Source organism: Toxorhynchites rutilus, unplaced genomic scaffold (genome assembly GCF_029784135.1).
Source record: "Toxorhynchites rutilus septentrionalis strain SRP unplaced genomic scaffold, ASM2978413v1 HiC_scaffold_50, whole genome shotgun sequence".
Lineage (NCBI taxonomy): Eukaryota > Metazoa > Arthropoda > Insecta > Diptera > Culicidae > Toxorhynchites > Toxorhynchites rutilus.
Window position 1 is genome coordinate 2472 of NW_026600094.1, and position 19969 is coordinate 22440.

Below are 19969 nucleotides of genomic sequence, written 5' to 3' on the forward strand. Positions count from 1 at the left end.
GGATGAGCTGATTCGTCCCCAGAAGAATTATCTTCCTTATGAGGGACTCGTTTATGTTTTTTCCCAGATCTTGTATAAGATTCAATAATATAAATAATAAATATGTGTACCTTAATATAAAAGTTGTTCCAATAGTGCACTCTACTGCCCTAATCAGGGAGAGACAGAGGCTACGCGCTACGGAGACAACACAATAGCGCAAGAATAGCTTACGGAGCCACGTGATGATGAATCCCGTTTGCGACAGTCACGCGATGGCGATCCCGTTATGTCGAATCAGTTCAACAGCCGCAATCCGGCTCGCTGCAAGAGCGCTGCTTCCTTTGTTCCTTCGTTCCACTTCACGAAAGGTCAGGTCGCGGACAGCAATGACCTTCACTCGTACACGATACACTCGTACCAATAGCACAATAGCAAAAGTAGCAACGCACAATGCCGACACTGAACTTTACTCGTCAAGAGTTGGATAGCGAATGTGGTTTACTTTAGGAGGAACGGAAATATCTTCGCTTATTCTTGATGAGGGAAATATGGTATAGATCATAGTATATTTAATCAAACTGTCCAAGTACTTTGATTAAATATTTTTTTTATTCTACACTTTCATTTTTAATTTTAATTCTTCCGCTCATCCTGAGTACCTTGTTTTTGAATGCATTGTGTTGTCTGACATTGCTGCCTGGGGTTTCTCATATCATATTTCTCATACATAGGGTCTGCAACTGCAACTGTTCCCGTGGCCGAGTGGTTAGCGTCAAACCTAACATGCCGGGCGTTCACAATACAGGTCGATTATCCGGAGACTCGATTATCCGGAGTGTTTTATTTTTGATTTTCGGAAATTTAGAATCATTTGTATAATAATTCCATATTGAATAGCTAATATGTATATCAAACGAACGGGCTTGATAAGTGGAATGAGTATGAGGTTTTAAAAAAAATATATATGGCGCCATTTTGTGGTGGCGGCCATTTTGGATTTGCATTTTTCATAAATAACTGTGTTTTAATCCCTTTCATTTGATATACATATTGATGGGGTTCTGAGAAAATTTGTAATCCGCCATTTTGTAGAGGTCGCCATCTTTGTTTTACATTTTCCATAAATAATTGTGTTCTACTGGTCAAGCCCTTTCATTCGATACCCATATTGATGGGATTTTGAGAAAATGTGTACATAATCCGCCATTTTGTAGCGGACGCCATCTTGGATTTTCAAGATCATGGAATACGCAGTTTTATAAAGACACTAGAGATAAAGATGTGTTCCAACTTTCAGATCAAACGGTCAACAGGAAGGGGGTTAAATTTCTATTAATGTGGTACAAAGACAAAGTTACAAAGTTACAAAGTCACAAACACACAAACGGGTCAACCTAGATAAAACCGTTCAATAAATAAGTGCAAATCGTAATTATATTACGTTTACCGAGAGAAAATTGGTTTTTTTATTACTCGATTATCCGGAGTGAAAAAAAAAATCAATACTCCGGATAATCGAGTCCGACCAGTTTAACAAAGATTATAAATAGACTTGGAATGGAAATAATAAAAGAAATACTAACTACTTAGAATTATGCTAAGAATGCTAAGCATTATGCTTATCAAGAAAAATATTTGATACATGACAAAGGAATTAGCAGATTCACTACATATATCTAATGCCAATGTTCATGAGAATCTGCTGAAGTTAGGTTATGTAAATCGTTACGATGTGTGGGTTCCACACAATTTCACCGAAAAATCATCAATGGATTGCATTTTCATATGCCTCTTTCTTCAAAAACGCAACGAAATTGTCGTTCGAAGTAAATCGTGATTCCTTTACGACAACGTTGTGCGGGAAACAAACTTGAGGTAAACTAAACGATTCACCTTTAGCTAACCCCAAAGCCGGCTCCTAGAAATCAGTGGATGAAATTCCACGAATACTACTCTCAACTGGGCAAATCAAAGGCATCTTCAAGGGCAATTAATTCGACTCTAAAGACAGCATAAAAATTACTTGAACAGTCGAGAAAGCAAACTCGAAAGATATACGAGGGCGATCCGATAAGTACTTAGCTTCGTCGCCCGATGGTGTCAGTATCGCAAGAGAGATTACTTATCGTGTAGTACATTCTCCTAAACGGCTACTGTCAAAATTGGTCGAATTGCACTACGAACTGCTACCTCATCCACCGTGTTCTCCAGATTCGGCCCCGTGCGCCTTTTTTGACGTAGGACTACGTCTTTCATTTCTTTACCGGGGTGTAAAATCAAAGTTTCGAAACCGAAAGCGTTACGCCGGAGACCGAGATTTTGAGCGTTAATAGCTCCTGAACAACTGAACGAAATGGTATGATAAACACTTCTTTCGAAAGATAAAATGTCTACGCGTTATATATTTGTTACTTTTTGATCCAAAAACTTGTTTCAATAGCCTTAAAATTGTTCTCGAAACAGGCTATTGAAAGCACCAATCGGTATATAAGGAAGCGCCGCTCGGAAATCCACTCAGTTCTAATTGAACAGCGATTGGAGCATGTTGTCGCTGTTGTGGTGAAGCTCTTCGTTTATCATGAAAGCGCGGATGAACGGTGTCACCAAGAGCCTGTTTGTGCACCTTAGGCCAGAAGGTAATCCATCAGGAGGAGAGTGATGCCACAAACGGTTCCCCGGGAAGACATCGCTACACACACACATACACGCGCGGAATTCTTTCCGTTTGGATGCCATTCAGCATTGAGAAAGTTCCGGAAAGATCTAATCATTTCTGGAAAATAATCTGCCAGTTCCTCTGGGAATTTAAAAATACATTCATGTGAAAGAGTTTATTTTAATGTTTTCTAACCATCTAACACAGCGATCAAATTCATTTGATTTTGTAATTTTCCAACCAAGTGTAATTAGCAGGAAAGCTTCTGAAGATTATTCTTCCCCATCAGTAGGATATTTCCGAATCCAATATTGTATGCGCACGCAATCGATTCTTGCTCAGGCGTCGAAAGTTTCGAGCTCAGAGAGTTCATTCCCCTCTAGTTTGCCTTCCAAATTGCCATCGTAAACCACACCTTCTCTCGATTCAATCACACGCAAAAATCATACTTAAGCGATATTCTGGTGGTGATACGCATTCATTTTTCGTGAGGACATCGACAAGACAACATCGTTGCCTAACGTGCTTCAGGAGACACATACACGCGCAGAATTCTTTCCGTTTGGATAGCATTCAGCATCGGGAAAGTTCCGGAAAGATCTATTCTGGTGGTGAGACGCATTCATTTTTCGTGAGGACATCGACAAGACAACATCGTTGCCTAACGTGCTGGAGGAGGTGGACGGCGAAGGATCGACACATACACGCGCAGAATTCTTTCCGTTTGGATGCCATTCAGCATCGAGAAAGTTCCGGAAAAATCTAATCATTGCTGGAAAATAATCTGCCAGTTCCTCTGGGAATTTAAAAATACATTCATGTGAAAGAGTTTATTTTAATGTTTTCTATCCATGTAACACTGTGACCAAATATTTTTCAATCAAGAGCTATTAACAGGTGGTTATCGAGTTAGTATTAACCACTGGTGGGCTTCCAGTATCGAGGAAAATGTGGAAATATCTAATCGTTGCTGGAAAATAATCTGCCAGTTCCCCTTGGAATTGAAAATTACATTCAAGCGAAAGAGTTTATTTTAGCGTTTTCTATCCATAAAATATCCATATAATACATTTGGTTTTGTGATTTGTCAATCAAGTGCAGTTAGCAGGAAAGCTTCTGAAGATTATTCTTCAGAACAAGGTTTTTCGTATCCTATATTGGATGCATAAAACCTTGTGCCTCCAACGTAACGCTCTCGTTTTCGAAGTCCCCCAAATATTCATTTATTAATTCATTCAGAATAGATTTTGATTCAACTTCAAACAAATGATCTCTAAATCAACGATAGTCCTACGTCACCCTTGCGGTTATACCATAGATATAACCCACTTCCTGTTTTTTTGTTTCCAAACTTGGAAAAGTCACTCGCCGGGCAGAAATTTGAGTCGAATGAGGAGGTCATCGCCGCCACGGAGGCTTGATGAATCGAACATATCTATGACCTTTTTAAAACGGGTTCTGGTCAGGGCCTCTATCTACATTATTTATGATTACTGGCTTGATTCTTTCTTGAAGCTGAATAATTTCGAATTCAGGCAGCTCGCTCACCCTTTTAAAATCGAGCCCATGAAAGAATGCGTTCAAAGAACAGTGCCTTCCTGAACGAACTGCAATGTACATTGGACAACTGTATTAAACTGCTTCTGCATGACCAAGCTGCTCAAGCACCCTGCGGCAATGGACGGGATAAGCTTTTGTTTAACAGTCTCTTTAGCAATCTTTTTTTTTTTTTTTATCTGTATTATAGTGACTTTCAACTCATTTGGCTGGTTCGTCACTTTTACTTCCATTTTTGGAAGAATGTCGGGAGTGAGAATTGAACTCGTGACCTTTAGCGTGAGAGGCATGGATGTTACCACTACGCCAGATCGCCTCCACTTTAGCAATCTTTTTATCTTAACTTTTTCTCAAAAAATCTGTATTAAAATCTGTATTGGGTTTATAAGTCCAATTTTTTTTGCATAATTTTAGCTTTACTACCATTGATTGGCATAGAAATTATTGGTTAGACGATGTTGATGATATCCACTTAATGCGAAAAATTATATACACAGTAGTAAAAATACATTTCTTTATTGAGGTTCAATGGAAATTTGAGATGGGTAACATATTATTAACCTCGAGCCATTATTGCAAAGTTATTTTAAAAAAACGGTAAATTCTGTATAAACACAAATAATTTGTGATCTGTATCTACAGATTCTTGGTTTCAGTTTAAAACAATCTGTTGAAATACAGATTATTATGTAGATATGTTCGAGATGCATCTATCAGTGCTTGCTTACTGACTGCTGTTAAACCCATTAAAACACGTGCTTTATCATCTTGGCTCAGGAAGCACACCTCATTTGGTCCCACCACCCTATTCGCGTTACGTAATTTGTACACAACGCCTTATACAAAATAGACATTGAATTTAACTCCGCCACACATGCATTGCTGATACCCGCCTTAATATCGTAAATCTTCTACGATATTCACTAACGATTTCTCGAAAGAATTTCCTCTCCAATCGAAGTCGTAGCCGTAGGCGAAGAGCCAAAACTATCCAAATTTTTCATCATGTGACCACAATGTATGAATGTGAAGAATTCTTAACTGGTAAAAATGAAAATTTTTACATCATCAAAAAAGTTAATCGATTTTGCAAGTGAGAGTAGATTCAATCAGAATTCTGTCCTCACCATACTCATTTCTACTCAATACTTCTCAACAAAAATGATACATATATTACATGCATAATTATTAAATCCATGTTTATTCATCAGCTGTATTAATAGTAATATCTTCGTTACATTTATGTCTACGCTCGCTAAGCCGATTTATTTTTCAATTTTAATAATATGTCAATGATCTTCAACACGCTCATGGTAAATTCACTCTTTAAAACGGCGCTACTTGTTGCTGGCTACCCGAAACGGAAAGGTACACCTTGCAGGTAGTTGCAGTTGTTCAAAAATTAAAACCTACCGAAACCAACGTCAATAGAAGCGGAAACGGTAGCTGCGGTAGTTAAGCTTTTGCTACCTATCTTTCAATATATAAATGCGTATTACGAAATTCAGATTTCAGTAACGCTAGAAACAGCTCAACGGATCATCATGTATTCCTGGAATCATCCCATTGAAAAACAGATTTTGGATACTCTCGCAGCTAGGTATATCCTACCTATGAAGGATCGTAATGATTTAATTGGGATTTGCTGCGCAATACGAAAAGCTCATTGGCATTATCTGGACGTTTCATGTTCGGATGAATATAAAAAATGTGGATATAACAGATTCGCATACCAGATCTTCAGACATGTTCCATTTCTGCAGAAGCACATTCCGAAGATCGATGGAATTATGTCGGCATACATGCGATACCTTAACACGATCCCCACCAATGGAGCCATTTTATTGTCAGAGGACATGAAACATGTTCTCTTGGTACAATCTTACAAGGGTAAATGGGGATTCCCCCAAGGCAAAGCGGAAAAGGAAGGAAAAGAGGATCCATTCGATTGTGCTGTGCGGGAAGTTCTCGAGGAGATCGGATACGACATTCGGAAGAAAGCGTCCGGTAAATTTTGGGATGTAATGTTTACACATCCCTCGAGATTATACTTGGTTCCTGATGTGCCATATTCGACGAATTTCCGGCCTCAAACGAGAAACGAAATACGGAGGATAAAATGGTTTCCGATCGAGAGTCTACCGAACAGTAACGCTGAGGTAGATGTTTCCATGAATGGCGGGTTGGAATTCTTCAGGGTGCATCAGTTTGTAGCGGAAATTCAACGCACCATACGTTTATATAACCGTGGTCAAATGATGGAGAGATGCCGAAGAAACAGTTTCGGCTTTTCCAGTAACGATGGCAAGTGGAGAAGGAATTCTTCCGATGGATCAGGCGTTGTTGAATATCGTAGAAGATATACGATATCAAGTGGGATACCTGCATCGAACGAATGGCGAAGTTAAATCCAATGTGTATAATAATGTTTACTAGAATGTGTTAATGTAATTATTGTGTGAATATTTTTTTTATTGAAGTTTATATGTAAATATATGTATTGTTCAACTATTTAATGAGATTTTCAACTACTAACTGACATTCTCGGCCTTGCACGTGATGGTTGCAGCTTAACAGCTGTTCGCTATTGTTAAATCTTTAGGTAATAGTGATAGATGAAACCCTAAATGTAAAATGATGTTTTAGATTTAAGGTCCTTATTGTTTGTTCAGTCGCAAGCGCACTGAAGAGAGAATAGATGCATGCGACGCGATCCCCCGACGCCACAAAGCGCAATCCACTGCTCTCCCGCAAACAGGATTAAACATGCCGCCAACTAACTGGAGGATAGTTTTGTGCTGTACAAGGACGGCACACAGTTCGAATTAAGACAGCAGAGCGTAAGCAACAGCAACGAATTGAAGTCAGAAACTGAAGGAAAACGGCAGAAGACATTTTAAGTAATTTAAGCTGTATTATATTATGTATAGTAAAGTTAAGTTAAATACAATGTACATAGTTTAAGTTTAAGTGTGTGTTGTGTTTTGTCTCCAAAACAACGTGTCCCTCAATCCGCCACAGTGAGGTTAAAGTTTCCATGCGAATGGAAAATCCCCGCTGCATCACTGCAATGAAAGCAGTTTGCATCGCGCCCACGGGGGGGAATTTGGTTCTCTCACTGGGCAAGCTGCGTTGAGGCAGCTTTGGAATCGCGCAGCGGGTTTAAGCCAGCAGTTTACAGTCCACTGCATTTAAGACGCTACATTGTTTGTTTACGTAAATTATTAGAGACTGTCACATACCACGTGGTTTACTTTAGGAGGAACGGAAATATCTTCGCTTATTCTTGATGAGGGAAATGTGGTATAGATCATAGTATATTTAATCAAACTGTCCAAGTACTTTGATTAAATATTTTTTTTATTCTACACTTTCATTTTTAATTTTAATTCTTCCGCTCATCCTGAGTACCTTGTTTTTGAATGCATTGTGTTGTCTGACATTGCTGCCTGGGGTTTCTCATATCATATTTCTCATACATAGGGTCTGCAACTGCAACTGTTCCCGTGGCCGAGTGGTTAGCGTCAAACCTAACATGCCGGGCGTTCACAATACAGGTCGATTATCCGGAGTGTTTTATTTTTGATTTTCGGAAATTTAGAATCATTTGTATAATAATTCCATATTGAATAGCTAATATGTATATCAAACGAACGGGCTTGATAAGTGGAATGAGTATGAGGTTTTAAAAAATATATATATGGCGCCATTTTGTGGTGGCGGCCATTTTGGATTTGCATTTTTCATAAATAACTGTGTTTTAATCCCTTTCATTTGATATACATATTATATACCGCTCAGCTTTTGAGACGTGCAGACGTATATTCCCATTGCGCCTATCACAAGTGAAGCATTAACCGTTGATTTTTCTAATACTATGCTGTGCCGTGTCGCGTGATCAGTGTTCCGCGATGAGGCGAGAAAACACGTTTAAAATAGACTATTCTCAATTCGCCGTTAAGCCGTCGGTCGAAAAGCTTGTTGGATTTTGTTCTTCAGTTCTCGGATTGAAGACGGAAGACATCAAACGACTTCAGTGCCACAGAGGTGATGCATGTGCGTTCGTAAAAGTCAGTGAATTGGCGATCGCACAAAAAGTCGTCGATGAACATGAGCGAAAGCACGAAGTGGAGTGTGAAGAAACACACTCTTCGAATTACGCTGGAAGATGGTAGTGTAGAAGTACGTGTTTACGATCTCCCGGAAGATGTATCCGAAAGGAAGGTCGTCGATTTTCTCACTGCGTTCGGTGAAGTAATCTCGATCAAAGAAGTATCGTGGGGCGAAAACAATGAAGCCCAAGGTATACCGCTCGGCATTTGGTCCGCTCGTATGCTGGTAAAGCGAAATATAGATTCGTGGGTAACAATCGACGGAGAGCAAGCGTTTGTCGTGTATAAGGGACAGCTTCATTCCTGCCGCCACTGCAAAGAGCAAGCACACACTGGCATATCATGTGTCCAGAACAAAAAGCTTATTTACCAGAAAAGCTACGCGAACGTGGCGAAGCAATCTGGACATACTAATAGGTCAACCTCCAATCAACAACACAAGAAATCAGCTGGTGAGAGACCGACACAAACGAAGAAATCTACCGCTCCACCACTGACATCATCACAAGTGTTTCCGGAACTGCCGAGTGTTACGAACCAGAGTGAACCCTCGGGTTCAAAAACGCACACAAGTGGGCAGCCCGAAAGCACCTCATGTCCAAAACCGAATGCAAACAGCCAGCCTGTAGCCCAATCTTAACGAACCAAATTGCTAGCGCCACCGCAAGCTGTCGTAGCTGTGGACGATTTTTTCAAAAAACCAGCGTTACGATCGCAGAGCAAGAGTAGCAATGGTAATGAAACAGATGACTCTACCACATCCAACAGCAGCAAATCGAACCGAGGACGACCGGCTGGTAAAAAACCTCGCCGGGAAGATACCGACGGAGAGAGTTTTGAAGTGATGCTAATCTAAATGGCTCCCACATCGTATAATATTTCGTCCATCAACATCGCTACCATCACGAACCCCACGAAACTGAACGCTTTACGAAACTTCGTCAACAGTCAGAGCCTTGACATCGTGTGTCTGCAAGAAGTAGAGAACGAGCAGCTCTCCTTGCCTGGCTACGTCGTTTTCTTCAATGTAGACCATACGAAAAGGGGCACAGCTATTGCTCTCAAACAACACATACAAGTTACAAACGTTGAGAGAAGTCTGGACAGCCGACTGATTGCGCTGCGAGTGCAAGACACGACGATCTGCAATGTTTACGCTCCCTCCGGTTCTTCACAACGCGCCGTTCGGGAAATTTTTTCCACGAAACGCTTCCCTACTACCTTCGTCATAACACCACGAATGTAATCTTGACCGGCGATTTCAATTGCGTGCTTCGAACATGCGATTCAAGCAGCCCGAATGCGAGTCCCGCTCTCAAAGCAGCCGTCCAGCAACTACAACTGCACGACGTATGGGAGAAACTATGTCCCAGTGATAATGGTTTCACGTACGTCTGTCGCAACGCCCAGTCGCGCCTAGACCGCATCTACGTCAGCAGCGGTCTGCGCGACCACTTGCGTGTAGCACACACCCATGTCTGCTCGTTCACCGACCACAAAGCGCTCACACTTCGTCTATGTCTTCCCCACCTTGGACAAGAACATGGTCGTGGATTTTGGTCCCTTCGATCATATCTTATGACTAACGAAAACGTTGCGGAATTCCAGTATAAGTGGCAATACTGGACCCGACAACGCAGAAATGACGGCTCTTGGATTGAGTGGTGGCTCTGTTTCGCGAAACCCAAAATAAAGCACTCCTTTAAGTGGAAAAGTCGATCCGTTTTCGATGAATTCCATAGTGAACATCAACGTCTGTACGGCGAACTACGACGTACATACGACGGATACTACCAGCATCCAGAAATGTTGACCACCATCAACCGACTGAAAGGCGAAATGCTAGCGCTCCAAAGGAGATTTTCTCACAATTTCATGAGAATCAACGAAACATACGTGGCGGGAGAACCCATATCGATATTCCAGTTGGGGGAAAGACGGAGAAAGAAAACCATAATCACGCAGCTGCAGACAGAGCGGGAGCAAACAATAACAGAGTCGAGATCGATCGAGGACCACATGGTCACCTACTTTTCGTCACTATACTCAGAGGAGGCGAGAGAGGCCGATGGGAACAGTTTCATATGTGATATATCAGGAAATCGAATCACGAGCTTAATTTTCAATTGGTTAAAAATCATAAAAACAACGACGCGTAATATTGGAGTGAACTTTTACTTTTACAGTTCAGAAACGTGAAATTCAATTTTTATTATAATATTCCAGAAATAATTTTCCAACTATCTCTACTGGTGACCGGGGTAACAATGACTCTAATAATGAAAAAAAATTGGCAAAGGTAAATTGATTGAGAAAGAAAGGAACTCCCTAACGAAAAGTAAACTAATTGCGTAACCATGGTAATTTTCATTTAAAATTAGCTGCGTTCAGCAGTCGGATTAGTAGATGGATTCTAAACTGCCTATAAAATTCAAAAATGCGACTCTGGTCTAATCTAAACTTATCATAGCCGGCGACCTGAAATGAACATTTCACTAATATATAATACATGTAAATTCACATAGTTCTTCTTTAGCTTTGCAATTCACAATAGTTCCGATTAATTCTATCCGATGTCATCCGGGTTGGATGCTGTATTACTCTGCATGCTCATCTCTTCTTCATCCATCGTAGGCAATGGACAAAGTTTCGTCACAGCTCGCTTGAATGTTGTACCACTTGAGGTACGCACTGTAACCACACGAGTCACTCCGTCCTGCCCAGGATGCAGTTCCAAAATGCGAACTAGTGGCCAGCGCACTGGTGGTAAAAGATTGTCTTGCAGGATCATCACTTGGCCGACTTTGAGATGAATGGGACGCCGGTGCATGGTAGTCTGTCGTTGGAGCTCTTTAAGGTACTCTGTCTTCCAGTGGTACCAAAACTGCTGCTGTTTCTGCTGGATAATCTGGTATCTGTTTCTCAGTCGGTTCACTGGAACGTCCTTCATGTCTGGGTAAGGTAGGGCTTGGAGTTGTGAACCTACCAAAAAATGGCCTGGCGTGAGGGCTTCGAAGTCGTTAGGATCCTCCGATAGTGGTACTAATGGTCTTGAGTTCATCGCACTTTCTACTTGCGATAGTATCGTGATTAAGTCCTCGTGCAGTAGAGAAGTGCTGCCCAACTGACGAAGCAAATGCTTCTTTGCCACTTTCACCGCAGCCTCCCATAATCCGCCGAAGTTGGGGGCGCGTGGGGGAATCATATTCCATTGTATCTCTTCATTTGCGAGAGCGGTAGCGATACGATCGGTTTCCTTTGAATTTGAGAGAATTTGGTAAAGATCATGCAATTCATTTCGAGCACCGACAAAATTTGTGGCGTTGTCCGAAAAAATACTATCGGGCTTGCCTCGTCTAGCCACGAACCGTTGCAGGGCGGAGAGAAAGGAAGCTGTGGATAGGTCTCCAACCAGCTCAATGTGTACCGCTTTTGTACTAAAGCAGACAAACAGGGCAATATAGGCTTTGGTAGGAGCAGTCTTACGGTTGGTGGACTTCACAAATACAGGGCCACAAAAATCTATCCCAGTGGATGCGAAAGGCCGACTGGGTTTAGTTCTAGCAAGAGGTAATTGTCCGATTGGTTGTTGTAATGGTCGAGGATTAACGCGAGTACACCGATAGCAACTGCGTATCACGCTACGTACAGCCCTTCTTCCATTTGTGGGCCAGTATTCGTTGCGAACTACTCCCAATGTAAGCGATATCCCACCATGAACCAATTTGCAGTGATGCGATAATAAAAGCATTCGGGTAAATCGGTGGAAACCAGGGAGTAGAATTTGATGTTTGGTGCTATATGATTCTTCCGACAATCTGAGCCGGCCACCGACTCGGATTATACCCAACGAATCCACGAAAGGGTTCAGAAGCTTAAGTGTGGAATTCTTCGGTACCAAATTTCCTTTTTTGAGCAGATGTAGTTCCGTTTTGAAGCATTCTCTTTGGACGATCTTCACAAGACAATCCCTGGCATTTTCAAGTTCACTAGGTTGGAGAATGATGGTAGATTGCTTCGGCCCCTTTTGCATATGCCGGATAAACCTCAAACAGTAAGCAGTCGTACGCAGTAGACGATTGTACGAGAATGAGCGGGTGAATAAAGGGTTGAGCGGAGGTGGATTTTGCAGTAATAATGTGGTAGTTTTACGTTCCGTCTCTCCATCTGCATGTGTTACTCTCGGGATTTCCAGCTTCGGCCAATTTTCCTCTCCTCTTTCCAACCAATTGGGTCCATTCATCCATATTTTGCAAGTCAGCAACTGTTGTACGGTTAAACCTCTGGACACAACATCGGCTGGGTTATCCATTCCAGGTACATGTAGCCATGAAGCACCGTTTGTTCGGGTTTGAATGTCTGCTACACGGTTTGCCACAAAGGTTTTCCAGGTTTGTGGCGGTGCACGAAGCCAATATACTACCACCATCGAGTCAGTCCAATAGAAAATAGGTACGGCTTTCATATTCAGTGCAGTTGTGACTCTCGACGATAAGCGAGCGCCGAGTTGAGCTGCGCACAATTCCAGTCTCGGGATGCTACGTTTTTGTAAGGGGGCAACTCTAGATTTTGCTGCCAATAATATCACTTTCACTTGACCGTTGGCCTTCACCGTCCGTGCGTAGATGCAGGCTCCAAAAGCCAATTCCGATGCATCCGTGAAGCAATGCAACTGCACTTCCCCCACGTCGAAGGCAAACCGCGGAACCCGGAAATCGGCTAGCGATGGTAAGTCCTCCACGAAACGTTTCCACGTAGTACGGACCTCTCCAGGCACTTCTTCATTCCAATCGATAGACATCAACCAAAGTTGTTGGATGAAAATTTTCGCGCGCACAACGATAGGTGCGATTAATCCCAATGGGTCATATAATTGAGCGATAACCGACAAAATTCGGTTTTTCGTTATCTTTCCGTCCGTAGAAAATGGGCCAAAAATAATACAGAAACGATCAGACGTAGGCTTCCAAGAAATTCCCAAAACTTTCACAATTTCGCCATGTGCACGGTCTTCATTTGAGGGGTGGGCTAAGTTCTCAGGTGCTACTCCTTCCAATACTTGAGGAAAATTCGAACACCATTTCCTCAGGGAAAATCCTCCACGGTTCATTAGTTCGTCCATTTATTTACGCAACCGTATAGCTGTCGTGATGTCTACTTCGCTCCGAACGAAGTCATCCATATAAAAATCTCGCTTTAAAGCGGCTGCGGCGAGAGGAAACGAATCACTTTCATCTTCGGCGAGTTGATGTAGTGTACGTGTCGCTAAGAATGACGATGGTCCCAATCCGTATGTCACTGTGGTCATCTCATATTTAGTTATCGGGTCTGTCTTATTGAATCTCCACAACACACGTATTAGGGGGCGGTCATCGGGATGGAGTACGATCTGCCGATACATTTTCTCGATATCAGCTAACAATACAACCGAATTTTTGCGAAATCGGAGCAGGATATCGAAGAGCTCGTCTTGTATGGCAGGGCCAACTAATAGCGAATCGTTGAGCGAGAATCCAGTACTTGTTTTGGCAGAGGCGTCAAACACACTCCGTACCTTGGTAGTGGTGCTTGATTCTTTCAACACAGCATGATGAGGAAGAAAACATACTGTATCGGGATTTGGTTCATCCATTGGTACCTCTCGCATGTGTCCCAGTTCAATAAATTCCGCCATGAATGCGTGGTACCTTTCCTTTAGGATGGGATTTTGGTCCAATTTACGTTCTAAACTTCCTAGCCGGGATTTTGCGTTAGAGTAAGACTCGCCTATCATCGTTTCAAATCCTTCTTTCTTGGGATATTTCACAGAGTATCGCCCAGTGGAATCTCTTGTGACCGTATCCTTGTAGAATGCCTCGCAATATTGATCGTTAGGGGAAAGGGTAACATTATCCAGTTCGTCTAGTTTCCAAAACTTCTCGATGTTTTGATTCAGGGTTTCCAGAGTGGAGGTGCAACAAACCATAGCTTGGGGCATTGGGTCATAACAAGCTTTTCCAGATACAAACCATCCAAACTTACTTTCAATTAAAGTTGGGGCTTGTGGGCCTATTTGCAACCGGCCACCTTGAAGGATTGCATAAAAATGTTCGGCGCCAATAATCAGATCCACTTTCCGGGCTATATTGAACTCAGGATCGGCCAGGGTGATGTAGTTAGGTATATTCCAATTTGTTGTAGCGATGCTCACAGGGGGTAGATCGGTTGTTAATTTTTTGAGCACCAAACAATTGAGAGGAAAGGAAAAATCGCTGACTCTCGATCTAACTTCGGTAGCTACCGAACAAACTGCTCGAATTATGGATTCGCCGACACCGAGTATAGGTTGATCAATACGATGACGGAACAATCGGAGTTTTTGACAAAGCCGGTCACTCATTAGACTGCTTTGTGAGCCACTATCCAGGAGAGCTCGCGCCAAATGCTCATTTCCATAACCGTCTAGCACTTTGACGACAACTGTCGATAGGAAAACGTTGATACCACGAGATTCTACCGCTGAGTTGGAAGAAATTGCACCAGAAGTAGTTGCTGTTGTTACACCAATGGAATCGTTGAGCCTTGGAGGATTGGGAGCTGTTCGACTATATTGACCATTTGAATTTGGATTATTGTTCGATACTGACGCATCGAACCCAGGATGCAACAGCGAGTGATGTCGTTTTTGGCAATGCTTACAGGAGTAGCTTGACGAACAGTTTCGTACGAAATGATTGCTTCTAAAGCAATTACTGCAAATCCGTTTCGTGTTGACTAAATGTAATCGTTCCTTCAGTTGCATCTTTTCAAATACTGGACATTTAACTAACGGATGATGATCGTTGCAAGCTAGACATTTGGGTTGGTAGCTTTCCACTGCTGCATAGGAGTTGATCTTCGAAGATGATTGTGTTTGGGTTTTATGTTGCCTGACAGGGGGATAGTGCTTTCCATGGGACGAAGCGTTGGACTGCTCAGCCGAGATATGAAGTGACTCCAGAGTTCGAACCTTCCGAGTCAGGAAATCGATGAGGTTTTCGTAAGTTGGCTCCTCGTACGCAGAAACAAATTCTTCCCATTCCTTGAGGGTGTGAACGTCGACTCGAGAACACAGCAGTTGAACAAGCAGGCTGCCCCAATGCTCTGTAGGTTCTCCAAGCTGATTTAATATTTTCACATGTCGTTCGAAATCTTCCACAACAGCACTACAGCTGATTTTCCCGGAGCCTTCGAATGGACCATCAGAGACTGTAGATGCTTCTTTTTTAGTAGGTAGGTATTCGAATAACGATTTAGAAGGGCTTCCCAAGCCACTGCATATTTATTCTCCGTAATTGTTAAGGATTCAATCAATTTAAGGGCATCGCCTCGCAAAGCGGACCGTAGGTACTGGAACTTTTGTATGCAGGGAATTTCTAGTGACGCGTGAATCAACGAGGAAAAAGAATCGTGGAATGTCAACCATTCATTCAGGTCACCATCAAACCGTGGTAATTCGATGGTAGGGAGCTTCACACTGGTGGCATGAGGAATGGCTGGGGAACCATGATGGATCGAAGAGTCTACTGGGGTTGGAGGAAGAGGAGGGAGCTTGTTGACGAGACCACCTTTCACCCGAAAGAACTGCTCTTCAACCTTTGCCCTTACTTTCGTATTAACCGCCACAAATTCATCACTGTCGTCAAATGCTTCGTATTCTTCTTGGATCGATTCGAACGTTTCCATGAGGATATCCAGTCGATCCAGACGTATTGCTATTTCATTTGCATCTCGTTCAGCGTTGAAGTTCATCAAGAAATCTTCGATCCTTTGTATTGAATCCAGAAGATTTTTCCGTTTCAGCTCCTTCGACTTCATTTTCTTCTCTTGCATGGTGAGGATAATACAGCAGCGGTGATTATATTACGAATAGCTGCAATAAACGAAAGACCCAGGAAGCACCTTTTGCTTGACAATAACTGTTTGGACTGACACTCACCTGTGCCCGTCCAGGAATAGGCCTTGTATTAGATTATAAACAGGAAATCTCTAACCTCAGGATTCTGCCGGGATGGATGACTATTGGATAGGTTATAAATGGTATGCCAGGAATTAATCGGTTGAGAAACCAGTAGATGGATGTAATCTCGTAGGCTTGAAAAACAGCAACGGTCACGGTTGGAGAATGCAACAATATCGATACGGGAACGTAGATACAAGATCCACACCAGGAACACGTGGGAAATCTGAATTGGTCGAAAAAAGACCCAGGAAGTACCTCTCATACAAGTTTTGTAGGTTGGACAGATACTCACATGGAGCCTGTCTTCAACAGGCCTTGTACTTTTTGAGCAAGTAACGCTATCTGGAACTCCGATCCGAAGGGTAAAAATAAGGTTAGCGTCGCGTTTGATCCAAGGAACACCCGTGATCCTGGTCACTGGCACCAAAATGATATATCAGGAAATCGAATCACGAGCTTAATTTTCAATTGGTTAAAAATCATAAAAACAACGACGCGTTATATTGGAGTGAACTTTTACTTTTACAGTTCAGAAACGTGAAATTCAATTTTTATTATAATATTCCAGAAATAATTTTCCAACTATCTCTACTGGTGACCGGGGTAACAATGACTCTAATAATGAAAAAAAATTGGCAAAGGTAAATTGATTGAGAAAGAAAGGAACTCCCTAACGAAAAGTAAACTAATTGCGTAACCATGGTAATTTTCATTTAAAATTAGCTGCGTTCAGCAGTCGGATTAGTAGATGGATTCTAAACTGCCTATAAAATTCAAAAATGCGACTCTGGTCTAATCTAAACTTATCAATATGTGAACGTGTTATTCCGCCAAACGACGAAGTCTGCATGAACGACATTACGACAGCAGAAATATGGTCTGCGATAACCGAAAGCGCACCACGAAAATCTCCTGGCTGCGATGGAATACCGAGAGAGTTTTACCATCGCATGTTCGACGTCATCCACCGCGAGCTGAATCTTCTGCTGAACGAGGCGCTCAGCGGAAATATTCCTCCAGCGTTTGTGGAGGGTATCATCGTGCTGGTCAAGAAGAGGGGAGGCGACCATATGGCCCGATCATACCGTCCGATCTCACTGCTCAACAGCGATTATAAGCTGTTCTCCCGTATCCTCAAAACCAGGTTGGAGCGGGTGATGAGGGAACACCACGTGCTAAGCGAAGGTCAGAAATGCTCGAACTCAGAGCGGAACATTTTCCAAGCCACTCTTGCTCTGAAAGACCGCATAGCGAGTCTCCGTCATGACGGTCGTGCTGGGAAGCTAATTAGCTTCGATCTCGACCATGCGTTTGATCGGGTCCGGCATTCTTTTCTCTTCCAAATCATGCGTTCTCTCGGCTTCAACGACGATTTCATCGCTCTACTCTCGCGCATCGTCAGTCGATCTGCGTCTCGACTGCTTATCAACGGACATCTCTCACGGTCGTTCGAGATTCAACGATCGGTACGACAGGGGGACCCGTTGTCAATGCACCTCTTCGTACTGTATCTCCATCCACTAGTGTGCAGACTCGAAAGTGTATGCGGGAACGATCTGCTGGTAGCGTATGCGGATGATATCAGCGTGATCGTCACATCGACAGCGCAAATTGAAGCGATGCATGAACTCTTTACTCGCTTCGAAAATGCTGCTGGGGCAAAATTGAATTTGAGAAAAACTGTTGCTATCGATGTTGGGTTTTGCAAAAACGACAGTTTCAACACCCAGTGGCTGCAAACAGCCGATGTAGTCAAAATATTGGGTGTAGTTTTCGCAAACTCGATAAAGCACATGACAACACTAAACTGGAATGCAGTGGTGGGGAAGTTTTCACAACTAATGTGGCTGCACTCTCTGCGTATGCTGACGCTGCATCAAAAAGTGATCATGCTTAACACGTTCGGTACCTCTAGGATATGGTACCTCGCGTCCATTCTCCCACCGTTGAACGTACATATAGCGAAGATTACATCAACGATGGGAACATTTCTCTGGAGAGGGACTGTTGCCCGCGTCCCGATGATGCAGTTGGCTCGCTGCAAGGAAAAAGACGGTCTGAAGTTACAATTACCAGCGCTTAAGTGTAAGTCGCTCGCAATTAATCGTCATTTGAAAGAGATCGAATCCCTTCCTTATTACAGTTCCTTTCTTCTCCAAACAAATCCTCGACCACAAATTTCAGTAGATCTTCCTGACCTCAAACAAATCCTACAAAACTTATCCTAAATTCCACACCAAATCCTACAAAACCCCTCCGCCGATCAAATCCACAATCACTTCGTCATTCAAACCGAAACACCAAGGGTGGAACGAAATAATCCAGCAGATGACTGGCCACGCACGTGGCGAAATATTGCATCGAAGCATCTTACTTCAGAACAGCGTTCAAAACTGTACTTATTTGTGAACGAGAAAATTGAACATCGAAAATTATTTTTCGTGATGCGGCGTGTAGATGACGAAAATTGTACACACTGCGACAACCGAGTTGCAGAAACAGTAAATCACAAGTTTTGTACATGTGTTCGCGTCCAACTAGCTTGGACGGTACTTCAACAGATGATATCAGGCATCTTAGGCGGATGGAGGAGGCTTGATTTCGAGGAGCTGAAAAAACCTACCCTACTAGGAATTAACAGAAGGAAAACAGTGAAAATTCTTAAACTTTTCATTAATTATATTTGCTTTATCAATGATTCCAATGATAGAATTGATATAGATCAATTGAAGTTTCATCTACATATGCAATTTTGACGAATTAAAATGAAACAAGCAACCTTTATAAAATAAACTGACAAATAAAACCATTAAAAAAAAAAATTTACATATTGATGGGGTTCTGAGAAAATTTGTAATCCGCCATTTTATAGAGGTCGCCATCTTTGTTTTACATTTTCCATAAATAATTGTGTTCTACTGGTCAAGCCCTTTCATTCGATACCCATATTGAAGGGGATTTTGAGAAAATGTGTACATAATTCGCCATTTTGTAGCGGACGCCATCTTGGATTTTCAAGATCATGGAATACGCAGTTTTATAAAGACACTAGAGATAAAGATGTGTTCCAACTTTCAGATCAAACGGTCAACAGGAAGAGGTTTAAATTTCTATTAATGTGGTACAGCGCTGCAGACAATGTTACAAAGTTACAAAGTCACAAACACACAAACGGGTCAACCTAGATAAAACCGTTCAATAAATAAGTGCAAATCCTAATTATATTACGTTTACCGAGAGAAAATTCGTTTTTTTATGACTCGATTATCCGGAGTGAAAAAAAAATCAATACTCCGGATAATCGAGTCCGACCAGTTTAACAAAGATTATAAATAGACTTGGAATGGAAATAATAAAAGAAATACTAACTACTTAGAATTATGCTAAGAATGCTAAGCATTATGCTTATCAAGAAAAATATTTGATACATTACAAAGGAATTAGCAGATTCACTACATATATCTAATGCCACTGTTCATGAGCATCTGCTGAAGTTAGGTGATGTAAATCGTTACGATGTGTGGGTTCCACACAATTTCACCGAAAAATCATCAATGGATTGCATTTCCATATGCCTCTTTCTTCAAAAACGCAACGAAATTGTCATTCGAAGTAAATCGTGATTCCTTTACGACAACATTGTGCGGGAAACAAACTTGAGGTAAACTAAGCGATTCACCT

General features: G+C 42.0%; 3 protein-coding genes across 3 annotated transcripts; 1 reads left to right on the forward strand and 2 right to left on the reverse strand.

Moving 5' to 3' along the window:
- Positions 1-5739: 5739 nt before the first annotated feature.
- On the forward strand, positions 5740-6603 carry LOC129782213 (m7GpppN-mRNA hydrolase-like). Its single transcript, XM_055789582.1, has one exon. It carries the CDS (start codon positions 5740-5742, stop codon positions 6601-6603), a length of 864 nt encoding a protein of 287 aa, XP_055645557.1.
- A 4270-nt stretch (positions 6604-10873) lies between these two features.
- LOC129782211 (uncharacterized) lies at positions 10874-13108 on the reverse strand. The gene has a single exon (XM_055789580.1). It carries the CDS (start codon positions 13106-13108, stop codon positions 10874-10876), a length of 2235 nt encoding a protein of 744 aa, XP_055645555.1.
- Positions 13109-13429: 321 nt separating this feature from the next.
- LOC129782212 (uncharacterized) lies at positions 13430-16158 on the reverse strand. Its single transcript, XM_055789581.1, has 2 exons — positions 15668-16158; positions 13430-15599 (listed from the first exon to the last, which is right to left on the reverse strand). Exons 1-2 carry the CDS (start codon positions 16156-16158, stop codon positions 13430-13432), a joined length of 2661 nt encoding a protein of 886 aa, XP_055645556.1.
- Positions 16159-19969: the final 3811 nt, after the last annotated feature.

What these genes read in the sequence shown, in the direction of transcription:
- LOC129782212 (XM_055789581.1), bottom strand. Translation starts at nt 16,158, where the DNA reads ATGCAAGAGAAGAAAATGAAGTCGAAGGAGCTGAAACGGAAAAATCTT. An exon ending in CAAAAGTTCCAGTACCTACG is followed by an intron (nt 15,600 to 15,667) that starts GTCCGCTTTGCG and finishes ATAAATATGCAG; the next exon opens with TGGCTTGGGAAGCCCTTCTA.
- LOC129782213 (XM_055789582.1), top strand. Translation starts at nt 5,740, where the DNA reads ATGTATTCCTGGAATCATCCCATTGAAAAACAGATTTTGGATACTCTC.
- LOC129782211 (XM_055789580.1), bottom strand. Translation starts at nt 13,108, where the DNA reads ATGTCTATCGATTGGAATGAAGAAGTGCCTGGAGAGGTCCGTACTACG.